The sequence below is a fragment of the Manduca sexta genome, chromosome 7 (genome assembly GCF_014839805.1).
Source record: "Manduca sexta isolate Smith_Timp_Sample1 chromosome 7, JHU_Msex_v1.0, whole genome shotgun sequence".
NCBI lineage: Eukaryota > Metazoa > Arthropoda > Insecta > Lepidoptera > Sphingidae > Manduca > Manduca sexta.
In genome coordinates, this window is record NC_051121.1 from 2,834,347 (window position 1) to 2,852,548 (window position 18,202).

Below are 18,202 nucleotides of genomic sequence, written 5' to 3' on the forward strand. Positions count from 1 at the left end.
ACCAAGTATGGTCCTTCCAGCAAGACTCGGCGCCGGGTCATAAAGCTCGGTCCACGCAGTCTTGGTTGGAATCGAACGTTTCGGACTTCATCAGAGCTGAAGACTGGCCGTCGTCTAGTCCCGATCTTAATCCGCTGGATTATGATTTGTGGTCAGTTTTAGAGAGTACAGCTTGCTCTAAACGCCATGATAATTTGGAGTCCCTAAAACAATCTATACGATTGGCAGTGAAGAATTTTCCCATGGAAAGAGTGCGTGCTTCTATTGATAACTGGCCTCATCGTTTAAAGGACTGTATTGCAGCCAATGGAGACCACTTCGAATAAGCTTTTATATTTTTAATTGTTTTATATTTATGTATTAAACTGACACACTGTAAAAGTAATAAATGTTATTTGCAGTTAACAATTTTCTTTTTTCTTTATTACAATATTTATGGCAAGACTAGGTATATATCCTCAGTAACGATATACAGAAACGCTAAAAACGAATTGGTTCTTATCAAAAACAAATGCGTAATATTCCTACTTATCACGTTGTTAAAATATACCGGATTTAGATCTTGTTGCGATTTATACATAAACTTGCAAGTCATTCTTCGATCTCATTAAAACGATTTCATTTAAGCCATGAGAAGAATCATCAAATAATTATTCTAGCTATCATTGTATAACATGGTTGGCTAGTTTTTTTGTTAATACTGCGTCGCCTGGCAAGTGGTCTTTCGATCCTCAACAGAGCCTGCAGAATCTACAATAGCAAATTTATTGTGATGCCGCATCGGATAGAGCCTAGCTCTTGACTATTGGAGACGGCGGGGCCTCAAAATACCTTACTGCCTTCTCACCTGAGTACGTATGTAGCAGTGGGGAATAGTGAATTTTTTTGAAAGGGAACCCGACACAACATATCGGTGTCATTATGTATGCATGCGGACTGCAAATCATTCTAATGATAATTAGATGCTACTTAAACTATTCATTCAAAGGGAAGCCGGTAGGAATCGGGTTGTGTGGACCCTTCGTCACTGGAATTTGGTGATGGTTTTACATTGCAAGACAACCTAAGATCGCATTCCGGCTCATTTCTTTTACTATCTACTCACTGCTGAGTAAACAACGACTTACAGCATAACTCCCAGATTGGTAAATTATTCCGGACAGTTCCTATTGTTATTACACCATATTTACCTAGCGATGATCTCAGTACGGTGTCTTCCGATGTATAAAGTTATCACCGTGACTGATCGTGGTGACTGATGCGTGTGGGTAACGTGCATTTAGTTTGTTTCTAATCTAAAGGCGCATTCTCACATCTTGGATGTCTCATAGATGAAGCTTATTTGCAATATCATAAATATAATTGTCGTGGATTTTGGTCATAATAGGTGAAAGACGGAATGGTCATACAAGAGTCACTTTGCTATGGAGGGCCACAATATAAGAAGAAACATGGATGAAACACCTATAGTAGAAGAGATTTGAAAACGCGTGACGGTGTAGGAACAATCAAAGACGATAGTCTGCGAAGTGATTTCTACTGAGATTTATTCATATGAGCTGAATTATGCAAATCCCAAAGCAATCATCACTCGCACACGCAGTTCCCTACAGTGAATGGGAGCTATTATTTTACACCTGCGTCTAAACGTTATAACACTTTTTGCGTTGAGGATCAGCTGTTTGGTGCATTATTGTGTTCACGTAATATTAACGAAATAACATTCACGCAAACAATGTCACCGAATGTCACCCTATCACATTGCGCAAGATTTTCATTGGCGAAATGTGTTTACGTTTTAAATCTGCTTCACTTTACGAAACTGCATTATGAGCTAGATTAAAGCAATAAATAACAATACTACAGTCCGTTTAAACCTACAATTTTAAAACAGTAGGTACAGTGCGTATGACCTTCCTTACTGGATCAGTAAATAACGAGTTCGCGGAATGAGATTATTTATAGATACCGGAATACACAAATTCTGTGAGAAAATTCGCGGACGAGAGTTATCAGAAAGCTGTAGACCTACTTCGAAAAACGAACACCGAAACGTCGTTCCGAAACGAAGAAACGACGAAGTTCGGATTTAACCGTACTACCAAATTACTTCGTATCCGTCATAGTTCCTTTCGGAACCATAAACAAACGTTCGAATGAAAATATTGTGTCGGATTAGAGATGTATATCTTCAAAAACCGTAAATTTTTACCTATTATAATATTCTTGTGAAAAAAACATTTAAATTGGATGTCTAATTGGGTTTTCTGTTATATAACTATTATTTCATAACTCTAAATATTTATTAGATACAAAATAACAAATATTTTTGCTGATTTTGCAATCTACGGTCTTATTGCATGGTGTTTTAATCTGTGGAATATTATAATTTTTGACAATTGATGGACATTGACAAGTTGACTGGCGAAAATCACAACAAATTGGAATTGAAATTTACAAGTAAAATTTATTTATTGTATTGGTAAGTTTATTAATAAAATGTTATTTATTCGCTTTAAACAAATATCTTTTCAATTGCAAAGGCAGTTATTGTGTAATACCAAGTAAATTCCTTGGTTTGATCTATTAAAGAAATCATTAGTTTTGCCCATCGATATACACAATGGTTTTTACGGTAAAATTTATTGAATCTTTCTGTGAATTTTATTATTTTTCATCCCAGTAGGAATAAGAACCCATATTTTTATGTACCATGTTTTGAATGTTTACAATAAACAATTAACATTTTTCTTATGATTCCACCTAACAGTTTCAAGGAGAGTACGACGACGAGTGCGCCCAGCGACACAGGCAGACCTCTAATCGGGTCCTTCGCATTGACTGAACTGAAAAAAAAGAAGTACTCGAGGGGATTCTGAGAGAGTTAAAAGAAATGAATAAAAAATTAAAAAAACGAATACAAAAATGATTGTAATAATGTTTTATTTTCCGATAACATATATTTGGTAGTTAATCTTCCATGCGTGATGCAGTGTTGGTTATGGCAGCTCTAGCGAGTTAGTAGTTGTTTAATTATTTGATTCTGAAACAATAAAACATATTATGTTTAAAGTGTAATAAATTCAAAGTCATAGGCACTTTCTACAAAGGATGGCATAAAATTCATAAGTTTTCTAAGGGTTATATGGGTGCAGTCAATGCACCCACATATGCCTGGAATTACATATTTATGAAAAAATGAGAAATTATTAATGGCTTGTTTAACCTAAGTAAATAGAGTGTTTAAATTTATTTTAAATTAAAGGCTAATGCTATGTGGATGACACTTAGGTACTTTCTAAGAATGATTAATATCTATTAACTCACTGTTCTTTAATAAGAGTCCTTTCTTGTCGGTTTTGTGGAAATTTTATAAATTTAGTCAATATATGAGGCTGACTCAGACACTTTCCTGAGGCACTCAGAGACTGTTTGCTGGGCCATGGACCCATCTATACTTAGTTCCAAAGCTCCCTAACAACTCCTGGAATAAAAATGTAGCGCAGTCAAAATATGAAATTGACAAATATTATATACATTTTAGTACAATGCATCAAAATACAAAAACAAGATCATTTAGACGTTAAGAATACTACATATACTAATACCAGCTAGGTTCTTGAGAAAGGTAGAAAATAATATTTCTTCTGTAGCTTACCTTAGTGGTAGTATCAATTCGCCGTATATGTTCTTTGGAGGAATTAGTGGAACTATATCCTCGCAGATGGTTTCAAAAAGGGGTGGCAAAGTCCTATAGGTTCTTACAAATTCCATGTTACGAAGGTTTTACGCAGTTAGAGACGCTTCCAACTTCGCCCAGCACTTTCCTATCGCAACAATTCTTCACACAGGAGTTATTGAGCAATTTTAAAACCTCTGAAGTACCAAACGAAAATCAAACGAAAGGATTAGAGCTTTCGTAAAATTGACGCTAAGATCCGAACGCAGAAACGAAGTATTTTATGTCAAATGTGTTTTCATAGTGCGGTCGACGAAAGTAAAAATGTCATAAGTGTCAAAATCCGCTAACGGATCCGTCGTCGAATCCGTCATCGGATCCGTAACACTTCGTAGTAAGAAAATGTACGATCCGTCATCCGAAACAACGGATTTCGTTTTTCGAAGTAGACTCTCTGGATTTACGTGTGATTAAGCACTCCGTAGATGTTGTTTGTAACGTGGCTTTTATGTAACTAAGAGTGGATGAATTGGACATGTTTTCATTACGACAGCTCATAAAATTTTTAGTGTATGTATATTTTAAAGCAATATGGGTATCTGTATTTAGTAGATAAGTACGGATACGATTAATTTCCTATTAATGTAATATCCTAATATCAGTAATTATAAGAGGTTTTTTGCTGTAAGATTTTATCGCCCTGATCCGTGTTTGACCAGCGTGCAAGCTAACCGCAATTTGGGATTAGAAACTCAGCGCGCTACAAGTGTAAGGTCTCATATGGTCTACAATGCAGTTAGACAGTACCATCAGATTTGCTCTATGTGAATAATTTAGATCTTTCGTGGCGGACCTTTGCCTGGGACTGAATCGCGAGCCATGTAGTAATTAGCATAGGATCTCCGTGGTGATTGAACACAATAATGTACAGCACCTACAGTCAATCGAGCCAAACAATCCAAGGTAAAGAGCATGTAATTGTATGCGACAATTAGCAGGTAAAGATGTTTGCTCGTGAGTCTCGACTAAGCTGTTATGTAAATACAAATGCATCTCGACAGTCAATCGACGACCGAGGTGACTATTAGCGAGGACACGAGCACCGGCAGACAGCGGCCGGCGCAGGCGACACCACCGGCACCGGCCACGAGATCAAAACAAACGCGCCGTGGCGCCGGCACCGCGCGCCCGCGACGATTCACCTTACGATCGATAAAAACAATGAAAACAACCGCCACAACCCGCTCGCCACGGCCACGCGTTACTGCATAATCACTCACGTTATCCACAATAAAATCAATAATTACAAACGCAAATGGAATATGAAAATTGTAAATACAACGGCACCGTGTTTAATCCAATAACCTTTCCAAGATGAATCCAATAAGAGTTTACGTCGCCGTATCAAGGTTGTTGTGATGCAACCGGCGCGAGCCTGGCGCGCAACACTTACCAGATGCAGCACGGTGTTCACCACCTCCCTGTTGGTTACCTGGCCGACTTCAATCAGCCCGATAAGGACTGCGAATTTCAGGCTATCGTTCGTCGTCATACGAACCACTTCCTCAGGTCTCTTGATGTCACTAAATGGCGGTGATTTTAGGTCCGCCATGATTGGTTTTGTCACTATTCACTGATACACAATTTTATAATCCACTCACGATCATAGAATTCAAGAAAACATTATTCCTTCGGCTCACATGATAACACGCCAAAGTCGCTTTCTGCCATTTTGGATTTTACCAATGTTGCCACTTGCAAACTTGAAAATTTTACTATAAAATTGGTTGTCAAATTTTCTACCATGACATTAATTTTTTTGGTAGATTTCTTCAAATTTCGGGTTATATTTTGCAGTAAAATTTTATTATATTAATATTTTTAGAAATTATCACATTTCTCAGTTAGAGATTGATATAAATTATTGGAATATTGAAGTGCAACAGAAAACCTAATATGAATGTAATTAGTAAAACATGTTTTTAACAAAATATGTTGCATATAAATATTTTTATAATAATTTTAAATATGATAAGTGTGATGATAAGTTAGAGCGAAATTTTTATACTCTGAAACATATCTAGTGAAGTCATCGCTTTAAATACACTTTCACTTACTTTCATTCCAATCCATTCAACATTATTAGATATAATTTTATACTTAAATCTACAAGTATAGCAGTAAAAGCGAAAAAAAAGATACTTTATAAAAAAAAATATTATTTCACTGTTTTATTACATACAAATTACCTTTATTTATAATTCGTTGCGTTGGTAGCATTGTTACGTGAAGTAAGCAAAATAACGACGAAAAGAGAAATGAAGCGTAGCTCGCTTCTCATCATTGAATTCAGTCAAAAAGTAAACATGGCGGCGATCGACGTTGAGCTACCGAAAGTGAGTTATTTTATTAGAATATAAGTTTTAAATAAACAATCTCGATTTATTAGCTTTGTTTACTCGTGTTATCAAGTTCTATTATTAATTATGTATGTTGTTATTTGTTCAGTGCGGTTTTATCAGAGACATGAGTTGTTGGGCGTAGTTCTACCGATCGGTGAATTGTAGAAATCTATGCCGAATAAACGGTCCAAAAACGAAATTAAAACATCCTCTCGCACGCGCGTCGGAATGTAAACAATAAACAACTAGGTTTACTCAGTTGATTGTATTAATTGGGCGTCATTTGAGACGTGGGGTCGAGGCTGTACAGCTGACCTGTGTTTCGTTGGAGTCGTGAGAGATCTGTTCGTTCTAGATGGAGCCTACGATGCGTACCCTGAAACTGTCGGGACACGTCGGCTTCGACAGCCTGCCCGACCAGCTGGTGAACAAGAGCGTACAGAACGGATTCGTGTTCAACATCCTCTGCATAGGTGAGTGGTGATTCATTGCACTTATTCATTACTGTACTAACACGCCTACATGGCTTATCGGTTGGTTCACATCGTAATGAGTTTATACATAGTAAGTCAATACTGCAGTTACAAACATATGTTTTGTACTGAGCTCTCTGAACTGCTCATGATTAAACTAATTTTGTACATAGACTTATCAGTACAAGTAGAAACTGCTTTAGACCTTACTGTAATATTTATAGTTATTTTGAAAAATACCTTAAATACCTTTTTATTATGATTGTGATTAGTTTATATGCAGTCCGGAATAGTCTGGGACAGTCAAAAAACCACCTTTCAATGGCTTTTCTTCCTTTGGCAATATAGCTGCAATACATCAAATAATTATTATGGGTCTTCATCGGTAATGATTGCACACCACTGTGTGACCTAGTTGCTCACTGGCCTACTCTTATAAAACCATTCATGAAATGTAATTGTCTCTTATATTGTGTTTGAGCATTAAAACTACTTGTTCATTATGTAAGTGTGTTAATAATGGGCTAAAATTCTAGTATGATTCTAAATATTTTTTTTTTTCATATCTTTGTTATTTATAAAAATACTACATTAAAAAAAATATGGCGAAAGATCTGAGATCTGGGCGAAAAAGAGTCTCTTTTTTCTGACATGTTTCTTTAGGTTCGAGTGTATTTGGGGCAAAAACCTTATGTAAATGATGACATTTGGGGCAGAGCCTGTGGCGCTCTCTAGGACCAGCGGCCTCAGTCCACCCTCGACCTACCTACGGCCTATCAAAATTAAATACATATAATATAATACACAGGTGAAACTGGTCTGGGAAAATCCACCCTAATGGACTCGCTATTCAACACAAATTTTGAATCAACGCCGAGTCCACACAACCTGCCCACGGTGAAACTGAAGGCTCACACTTACGAGCTGCAGGAGAGCAATGTGAGGCTAAAGGTCAGTGCTAGGCATGATACATTAGCTGTAAGTTATAATGGTAAACAGTCAATTCCACTGCATGCATTGCACCAAAAAATTTTCAGCTCTTCAGGAAATTAAAGCATTCAAAAAACATGTCTTACCAGTGGAATGTTGTAAAATAGTTTCAGTTTGATGGTAGATTGTAAATAGTAAGATGAAGGCTATATATCAAAACTAAGGTTTTTCAGGGTGCAAGCTTGGTACACAAATAAGATAAAAATGTTGTATAATTATATGTAATTATATACTTATTGTTGACAAGGATGTTGGAAAGGCAAATGACTTAGTATTCCTAGATAATTTTTCACAATGAAAGTAAAATATAAGTCATTGTTAACAAATATAGTATATGTATTATAAGTTCAATTGGATTCTTATAACATTGATAAATGAAGTGGTTGTTAATAAATGAATGACATTGATTAGTTTTAATGTAATAATAGTTTAAAATATTATTTTCCTGCTGTGTTGAGTCATGTGATTATATAAATAACTTGACCGTTTAATTTGTGCATTGATACCAGGGATGTTATGGAGCTCCGTAACCGTAACCGAAACTATCGGATATCCGAAATAAAAGTATATCCGTAACCGTATCCGTTAAAAAAGTTTCGGATAAGTTACGGATAATATAAAAAAAAAAAAAAAAAATATGTTACTACAGATTTTTGTTTCACCGCTCACGCGCTACGTGAATTTTATATAGTTTGTTTGTTATTTTTAATCATAACATACTTAACCTCATTCATAAATAGTATTTTTTTTTATTTAGGAGTAGGTAGGTACTTCATTTAGTAAAGTGAAGGAAAAGTGTTGTGTTACGTACTAAATTGATTTTGCAAAATATAAACAGTGTAATAAAAACTTTTCACGGAAAGGAGGTGGCGCTACTTCATTGAAACTTCATCTCAAATTAAAACACAGAGGTTTTCCGAACACCCATGTCCCCCAATTAGTTCATCGATACTTAATAATCGACGATGACGACGAACGATAGTTAGTAATCGTCGCCCTACTGTATTACTTAATATTTTTATTTTACTTTAATGTAATATCCGTAACTGAAACTATCCGAAACTACCGGATAATCCGAAATAATTACATATCCGTAACCGTATCCGAAACCGATATAATTTTATTCCTATATCCATATCCGTATCCATATCCGAAATTTCATATCCATAACATCCCTGATTGATACACCATCTAACAATAGCTCCAGATGCAATGATAATTGTGATAAATCAAATTGAGTCCCCTACAGGCTGTAATGGAACATGAGAACCATCTAAACATTAATAATTCTGAATTCTCTACCTGCTGCTACACTGTTTAATATCTGATCAACTATACAAAAATAATAAATACATGTCACATTGTTATCAATGAAGAGGAGAGAGGCAGGGGTGTAACCAGGGCACCCACTTTTCGCCAAGTGTGTGTGCATCCCATGATGTGATAGAGAGCGAGCTTATCAATATATGGTTACAAATTTTTAAATTTCTGCAAAATATTTGTGCATTAACTATTTGGTTGATCCAATCTATGTATCAGCCAATAGTCCAGTGTTATCTCATCCTATAATACCAGTTAACTATCTTATTATACTTCATGTTTTAAATATTATTCCCATCAAACAGTTAACAATCTGCGACACAGTGGGCTATGGAGACCAGGTGAACAAGGAGGACAGCTTCAAGGCTGTCGTGGACTACATCGACGCTCAGTTCGAGGCGTTCTTGCAAGAGGAACTCAAGATCAAGAGAGCCTTGCCCACGTATCATGATAGCAGGCTGCATGTCTGCTTGTATTTCATATGCCCTACTGGTAAGTGTTAATGATAATTTCATAGTAAGAGATGTAATGCAAAAAAATTCATAGTAAATGGTGTGTTCCTAGCAGATTTCAGTCACAGTTAATGTAAACACTGAACAGGGACATGCAATTAATACTCGGTATTCAAGACTCGAGTACAACTATTTTATAACAAGAGACTCGAGATGTAATATAGCGTTTTTAAAAACAACATTCTCGTTGTAATCATGTCATTGGGTACTCAAATTTAGAGCCATTGAAGAGTCAAATAGTGTAGCACAGTATGCCGATTCGCAACAAACTTATTAGTGTTCAAAACCGCGGTTTTGCCGTGACACACTATCGAGACTTACCGTTGAGCCTGAAATACGCGGTTTACTCGCACGGCTATAAATGTCTTAAATACTTGCAACCCCTGGTTGTTGCCAATGCTATTACTGTATGTTATAAAATTTACACTATGTATTGCAAAAAAAAATTTTTTGCTTTTGAAAAAGTTACTTGTAATACATAGATATATTATTTGTTAGGTCCGTCATGCGCGAAAATCATGAAGGCATCAGTGCTTAGTGAGTAGTGCTGTAAATTGAACGAAATTAAGTTGTATTTAGTTATAAAAAATATGGACTATGAGATTTTATTATAACTGATTTTCCTTATATTTTACCTCTAAGTAACCTGCAATAATAATATAGACATCGAAATCGTGTAAATACAATGACACGTACTATTTCCCTTATATGCATACAATCGCATGATTATCAATATGCGTCGGCTGTAATACTTTCACTCGGTTGGGGACCGGCGCGCCCCACTGACCCGCTAGATATGGTTGTCCTTGACATGGACATCACTTGGCACTAGCACTGTGCCACAGCCTTGGACCGCGGCTCCGTCCGCGCGATCTGATTAGGATAGTTTTAATATTGACTGCAGTGACTTTTATAGTAATTGTATATCGTGTATGGCTTGTAATATGGCAACCTTAACTTACAGTAACACTGAAATAGAACTATTTTTCTGATTTTCAGTTTCAAATCATTATTACAGTAACTCAGTAACACATTAATTTCCAAGCATTAAAGTGACCGAGGTTATGCAAAGTGACTTATAACCTGTCTGAAACTTAAGACAAATTTTGTTCAAAATATTTGAAAACCTTTATTGAGGAATACAGTACTCTGCATTAACGGCAAAATCTTAAGAATAATCACTTATGTATATCGAAATGACAAACGGGCGGATATTTGATGGTATAGTTGTGTACGTGGTATGCTCCACACGCGTGGCCTGGCTCCACGCAGTAGCACACTTCCCTGGACGCGGCTAACGGAACCCCACGCGTGATGATTGCCATGCTCTCTATGCCAATTTTGGACGAAAAAATGTATCAAGTGAAATTTCGGTTGTTGAACTATGTGTTATTGTTTTGAATGCTCCATATGGAGTGAAATGTCGAAATATTTTTGCTAAAAAAACAATTACAATAAATTTTGTATGTTAGAACTTTAAGTTAGTAGTATGTCGAGTTTGGATTCCTACACTAACATCTTGATTTTTCATACATATGTATCTCCATCTTTTCATAGTTGCGTCGCTTTGTTAAAAAAACACTTAATGACATTCATGCTACATAACTCTATGAAATATCAAATGCACAATGAGTAACGTAATTGTTATATCTGTTGATACGCGGCGCGTTACGGCTGGTACAAATCGAATCTAGTTTGTAAAACAAACATATACGATCATGTATAATTTATATTACTAGTAGTTTTTACACGCAGTTTCACTCGTTCACTGGAAAAACTACTTTTTACTTGCGCAAAAAACTGGATTGTGAAGTCACCTTTTACTGTGTTTATCTTATACTACTGAGTAATACATAAAAAGTATAAAAATAAGGCACATTAATTGTATTTTTACTTTATTTATACAGGCATGTTGATCGAAATCAATATGCCATTCTGAATGAATACCTTGCCACGTTCTTGAAAATCAATTAAGCATTTAACACGGCCAGCGAAAACACTCGAACAGAAAGAAGGTCGCAAACTCGCGAGGGAAAGCCAAAGAGAGACAAGACTCACATGTAAAATAACACAAGGCAGGACGTTATAGCAACATGGATGAGGGCCACATATAGATCTGCCAACCGTCTGTTTAATAATTTATTACTTAAATTATTTAATTTCCAATAAATATTACTAGGTTTCATTGGCTATGCAGTACTTCCCGTGGTTGAAGTAGGATTATATGCCATACAAAGAGCCTCCTATTTGTAAGATTACTTATTTTTTTTTATGAGTTTTGCTGTTAAATAAATGCCTTGATTTAAAATACATTCTAGTCAATGTATGCAAGTGCGTAACCATCAGCTCTACTTCTTATAACAACTATCTTTCTCCGAACTCGTAAGCCTTTTTCTGTCGATAATCGATGAGTTATATTTAACATTCCCGGCGGTTGATTACACTCGTTACTGCTCCGAGTAAACACCGGGCGCCGCTTCCTACGTATACACTACTTATTGTTTGTTTTGTTTACTGCTCACACAATAATGTCGTAATTTACTTGCGTGATGTTGAAAAAATTATCTTTCTTCTTATGAGAGTGTAAATATGGTGAATGGAATGGGCTCTCTGGGCGAACTGTATTGTCTGTTAATGGGTTGCTCTTAATATTAATAGAACGATTCATCTCTCTGTCCAATGTAGTTGGTGGTACATTTTCAAACATGTTACGGGAAGGAATCGGCTTTGGTTTTTAGAGACCCCGTTTGCGTGAAATTAATGCCTGGGAGAATCGTTTTTAAAAAACCCTGTGTGACGCTCGACCTTGAAATAGAACTAAGGACCTCTCGGTTCGCAGTTACAAGACAAAAAAATGGGTTGGTTTCATAAGTTTTTAAAAACTATTCACAAAATGTAATAAAGAAATTTTTCATGTTTAAGGTCATGGACTCAAGTCGATAGACCTGGTGTGCATGAAGAAGCTGGACACTAAGGTGAACATCATCCCCATTATAGCGAAGGCGGACACCATCTCCAAAACCGAGTTACAGAAATTCAAGGTATGGTCAATGTGATTTTAAAAGGGAAACATCATTATTTCCGAATGGGGAAATGAGTTGCTGGTGTTAAACATTACTCTAAAATAAGAATTCCTAAGCATGTTTAGTTTCATAGCAATTAGCATAAACCAAACAAACAAGTCAGTAGGTATGCCTGATGTTAAATAATATCCACCGCTCATGAACCTAATATCATAAAAATCATGGATGTTGTTGACCTCAATATTAATAATAATGGAAAAGAAAATAAAAGAGGGCCATCTGGAATACTAAACTTGTGGGATGATGGTCTTCTGATTATTTGGTTATGAAGAGAACTTTAGAAACTGCACTGAGTAAATTAACTTGTACTATAGCGAGTTGAATGGATAAAAAATAAAAATACGCTTGTAGCAGTCGGACTCTATTGATAAGAGAAAAATATGTCATCATGTTATGAATGACAGCTTGTAACATTACCAATTATAACAAGAATATAACGCGGGCAGGCCTTAACCGCCGCAAGCTGCAAGATATTAATGTTGTGTAATATAATGTTTCCAGTCTAAGATAATGCTGGAGCTGCAGTCGAACGGCGTGGAGATCTACCAGTTCCCCGTGGACGACGAGTCCGTGTCGGAGGTGAACGGCACCATGAACTCGCACATACCGTTCGCGGTGGTCGGCAGCACCGACTTCGTCAAGATCGGCAACAAGACCGTACGCGCCAGGCAGTACCCCTGGGGCACCGTGCAAGGTACACCATACTTATAATAACTTCTTGTGCTTACCTTTATCCCATTTCAATGTGAGGTAGATAAAATATACGAATTAGCTTAGTGTTTGCAACTTGGCGTCAAAACCAACGGACTATGTTAGATTGATGTGAGTTATCAATAGAGCAAATGGGAACAGAATATATGAAATGGATATAGTTACTTAAGTATGCATTTAGATTGTACTGTTTTCATGAACTGGACAATAAATACAAATTTATTGTAAGAAGTTACTCAAAATGATAATGTAGCATGTAATGTTTTTATGCATTCTAGAGGTAAACAATGGCCACGATCGTCTGTTAACACGAATTTTAAGTTAATATTTATGTTTCCAGTGGAGAACGAGTCTCACTGCGACTTCGTGAAGCTGCGCGAGATGTTGATCCGCACCAACATGGAGGACATGCGCGAGAAGACGCACGCGCGGCACTACGAGCTGTACCGCCGCCGCCGCCTGCAGCAGATGGGCTTCACCGACGTCGACGCAGACAACAAGCCCGTCAGTACTCGCACCTAATAGCTTAGAGTCTTACACCAAAAAACTAGCAAGTACTTTACATGAAGGGTCCAGAAGGGTCATGGATGTGCTTCCATATTATTATAATTGACATAGTAAAATTTTTGGTTTGTCTTTCTTTCAAGTAGAAGGGATTGACATGATTTTTATGCTATAAGCAGTTTTTATCTTTATTTATTTACATATCGATTGGATGTGTCATTTCCGTATATTTTTTTTGTTTTTTATTAGTGTTAACAATTGTAGTAAGATGTGTTGGTTACAGCCTCGGGTGTAAATAAAGTCTATGCTTTAAAAGGGACAGTTCATCCATAATAATATTAAATGTCGCCTTGAAACTTACAGTATGAGTAATAAATATTGTGTGTCGCAGGTATCGTTCCAGCAGACGTTCGAGCAGAAGCGCAGCGCCCACCTCGCAGAACTGCAGCAGAAAGAGGACGAGATGCGGCAGATGTTCGTGCAGCGCGTCAAGGAGAAGGAGGCCGAGCTCAAGGAAGCTGAGAAAGAGGTAATAATGAACTCTTCTAAAGTTAAATAGAAATAGATAAAATCAAAAGACGACCTCGTAATGGTCGCAGCAACTCGTTGGATGCAGGACGCTCGAATAATTTGGTCTGGTAATATTTGGGGCAGGTCTATGTTCAATAGTAGACTTCCAAAGATTGAACAAAAATATAAAATTGTTTATAGATACATATTATACATTTTTTTCCCAGCAACTTATAAAACGTAAGCCAGAAACCTAATCATATGTTGAACTAGATAATGAAGTATTGAATTGTCAGGAAATCCATATATAATGGTCTATTCACGAGCTCATTTAAAAAAAAAGGCGGTACAAAAGCGTGACATATTATTTGTTCCTTACTCAAACATCACAATAATGAGTACATTAAACATTCCAGCTCCACGCGAAGTTCGACAAACTGAAGAAGGACCACACAGACGAAAAGAAACGTCTCGAGGAGCTCCGCAAGAAGATCGAGGACGACGCCATCGAGTTCAACCGACGCAAGCAGCAGACAGCCGCCTCGCACCACACGCTCACACTCGGCAAGAGCAAGAAGAAGTAACACAGCCTCCGGACCGCGAAATGTACGCTCTGAACGGACACTCACGTCACGTACGCGAGGGACGCAAGATAGGGAAACGATTTTATATACAAGAATATGGCCGGAGTTAATAACTATTGAAATCGCTGTTGCAGGATAGAAATTAACCAATTGAAATAAGTTGAGTCTAACAGTAAAGTTTAACTTTGGTTAATTTATGAGATTGGTCTACAGATATCGATTGAGATAATTTATTAATTTCTGCTGATAAAAGAGGGGCCATGTGGATTGTAAGACGCCTAATAGTGTCGATAATCGGGATAATGAATTTATTTAAAAAAATTTAACATGCAAGGGTTTATATAAAATCGTTTCTCCGTATGGAATGGAAATAAGAATTGGACATTTCGTGTTCTAAAAAAATAAAAAAGAAACGTTTGGACGTTTTAAATATCGCTAATTTCATTCCACTGTTTCATCAACATTGTAGATTTGACATCGCTGTTAATCTCCATTTTCTGATCTTGCAATTATCACGTTCTTGAGTCTCAAACATTATGTAAGGACATGCCGGTGACATAACTGCTAAGTGGTATGTGTGGATAATGTAACAATGTGCAAACTGTATTTAAAGAATATTATATTCAATGTATAATTACACTGAATTGTACATTGGACCTTAAAATCCAATATTTTGGAATGATAAGTGACAGGTTGGTAAGAGATATGCAGTGTTTTTGTAAATGTCACTGTTTAAGAACAGTTGTAGCGCTTACCACCAGGCGGGCAACTCGCTCGTCTCGTCACTAAGGTGTGTAAAATAATGGCTTGCAAATTGTTCACTAAAGCAGTTATGTGACCGACATTTAGTGCGATACTGAGCGTAGTATGAGCTTGTACTGCACATCGCGTGTTATATTAGATATAGGACACGTTCTAGAATATTCTAGATGTATCATAAACTGCAAACTACATGTAATTTTAAACTTATATTTAAGGTAAGATCGGCCAAATATTTTTTACCGCTTATCGATAATTTACCAAAACGTATTAAAACGAGATTGATTATGTATTTTATAGACAGTTTGTACTGGAACGCGTTGGTTTGTGTTAAATATTTCTTGTCTAATTCTTCACTGTTTTCATACTATATTCTTATGAGGGCATTAATAACACACTCCATTTAAACAATTAAATCATTTTAATATTTTGTAGTACATTCGATCCGGTATCTGTTCTTACTAGGCCGGTCTTTTGTCGTTTCCTTGCAGGGACGAATTTTATAAAACATCCAGATAACGATCGCTGGACTAACCTATCAAGATTAGTTAGGTTAGCGGCAAGAATCATTTGTTTTCCTGAATATTCCAGTTTCAAAATAAACATATTGTAATAGAACATTTCATTAGAACAAATAAACTGCATTTTCACACACTTTTCACAACAAATCATGAACCTTTGTTGATTCCCGCCGACTTTTATTTATTGTCTTTGAAGCATGGATCAACGTGGTCGAGTACAAACGCAAGTAGCTCTTAGGTTTTATATAAAACTATAAACATAGTTATGTTTATATAGTCTATGTGTGTAACTAGATGAATTTGCCAGCCGTGTGTGAAACAAGGTGGACTTCCATTGTGTGTGATATCGCAGTGGAAGAATATGGGTAACGCACTGAATATTTCAAACATTTTGGGTAACCTTTGAATAGTTATAGTTGTAGTGCACTGACGCAGGCACATCTTAGCTGCAAGAATATTTGATGCGACATCGAGGGTGTCTTCCGCGATATCGTACATGTTGGGACTTCCCCTTAAACTCATCTAGTATCACCACCACAATACATTCAGTATATTGGCTTTATTAGTATTAAAGTTTGTGAATTGTATTTGAAAATTGATCATTTCAGAGAGCTCATGAATTGAGTATTTCTATAAGGAGTATGTTTTTAGCTCTCTCTACGTATTTTTTCGTATAATCGAATGCTACGTAATCGAATGAAAATGTTTACTTTGCATTTATTAATCCATTCCTACACTAAATTAATTTTATACTTAATTATTTCAGGTATTTAATAAATGAATAAATTTTGAAATGGTTTTTTTATTTATTGCGTAGGTTCGTTGTCATATAAAGATTTTTTTAGTATCACTACGATCTATTTATATAGTTAGGTGTGATAGCACGGAACTATCAACTAGAGTTGGAAATGTTGAAAGAAACTTGTTTCTGTTTTATAGCCTATCTATTCCAGCATCTAAGACTTAGATTCTAAGTACTACTAATGAAAAAAACCTTCGTTCCTAAAACAATCTACTGTCCCAGTCACGGTTCTGACTCTTCATTCTTCCTTTGCATTTCAATCCATTCTCTGCACTCTTACCTGACCACCTACCTCCGACCACAAATCGTTTTTCATTCGAAGCGAAAGTTCAACCTATGTTGCTTAACAAACTGGCGGAATTATCTTAATAATCGCCAACTATTATTTTAGATATATGTATATATTTTATATATTCATATTTGTGTTTATATATTTGTATCATATTCGTTATGCTTATTGAGTATGTTCGTGTAATCATACTTTTATATTTATGATATATAATTTCTATACGCAGCTTCGCCCGCGTGAAAGTTAGAGATAAAAGGTCCGCTATACAGTATTTTACCAGGATAGAAAGTAGCCCATATCCTTCCCAAGTCTCAAACTAGCTCCATACCGAAGTTCAGCGAAATGCGTTGGGTAGTTTTTGAGTTCATCGCGTTCAGACTGGCAGACAGATGCTGCGGAGCACTTTGTTTTATATGTCGGATTACACGGTGAATTTTCGTCGTCATCCTCCATTGCTAGTTACAGCTAAGTATCATGGGCGTATGCGGGCATATGTCGGATCAAAAAAACAACAGTCAAGATTTAGTAGTTATAGTTTTATCATCAGAACAATTATAATTCGTCAGTATATGACGCAACTTACTACGGAACGCGAGAAAGTCCCCACGCACTCATAGCACCATTCTCAGATGATGTTCTTCGCACACTTGATCACAACCAAATGCGAGCAACTGCAGCCAGCTGCGGCCAACTGAACTGCTTTTTTTTAACATGGACATACGTTAGTTAGCCTGGCAGAGCCGGTTTATACAAACTCACCGGTCTTGCGGGTGAGTGCTTTAGGCACTGCGAGCCCTTAAGTGACCATGTTGAGGGCGACCCTCTAAAGGGCCACGACCACGGCTCAGGAGAGGCTGAGATAGGATGAGACATCAACGATTATAGGAAACGCGAGAGGTGCGCAAGCGATCTAACAGTCTACCTCAGGGGTGGCCAACTTGGTAAGACCCAAGATCTACTTTTCACTGATGATACTCTGTGCGATCTACCAAGCTACATACATCTTGAAATCTTAAATGAAACAACATTGTTCAGTACACAATTTATTATTATTTTGATTAAG

The 18,202-nt window shown here is 36.6% G+C and overlaps 2 protein-coding genes and 1 long non-coding RNA gene across 3 annotated transcripts in view; 1 reads left to right on the top strand and 2 right to left on the bottom strand.

Annotated features, from left to right (window-relative positions):
- The window catches only part of LOC115455575 (neurobeachin), a 665,858-nt gene extending 660,433 nt beyond the window's left edge, over positions 1–5,425 (bottom strand). Inside the window, exon 1 of the mRNA XM_037447719.1 lies at positions 5,133–5,425. Coding sequence (XP_037303616.1) covers positions 5,133–5,291 — 159 coding nt within the window. The 5' untranslated portion in view covers positions 5,292–5,425. The remainder of the gene's footprint in view (positions 1–5,132) is intronic.
- On the bottom strand, positions 2,535–4,028 carry LOC119193856. The gene is made up of 3 exons (XR_005114090.1): positions 3,659–4,028; positions 3,328–3,484; positions 2,535–3,043 (listed from the first exon to the last, which is right to left on the bottom strand). It is a non-coding gene; the product is annotated as an uncharacterized LOC119193856 (long non-coding RNA).
- A 527-nt stretch (positions 5,426–5,952) lies between the features above and the next one.
- Positions 5,953–15,815, top strand: LOC115455552 (septin-2). Its single transcript, XM_030184177.2, has 9 exons — positions 5,953–6,075; positions 6,437–6,554; positions 7,363–7,505; positions 9,170–9,356; positions 12,299–12,417; positions 12,961–13,153; positions 13,511–13,674; positions 14,066–14,203; positions 14,601–15,815. The coding sequence occupies exons 1-9, from the start codon at positions 5,998–6,000 to the stop codon at positions 14,766–14,768; spliced, it is 1,308 nt and encodes a 435-aa protein (XP_030040037.1). The 5' UTR covers positions 5,953–5,997; the 3' UTR covers positions 14,769–15,815.
- Positions 15,816–18,202: the final 2,387 nt, after the last annotated feature.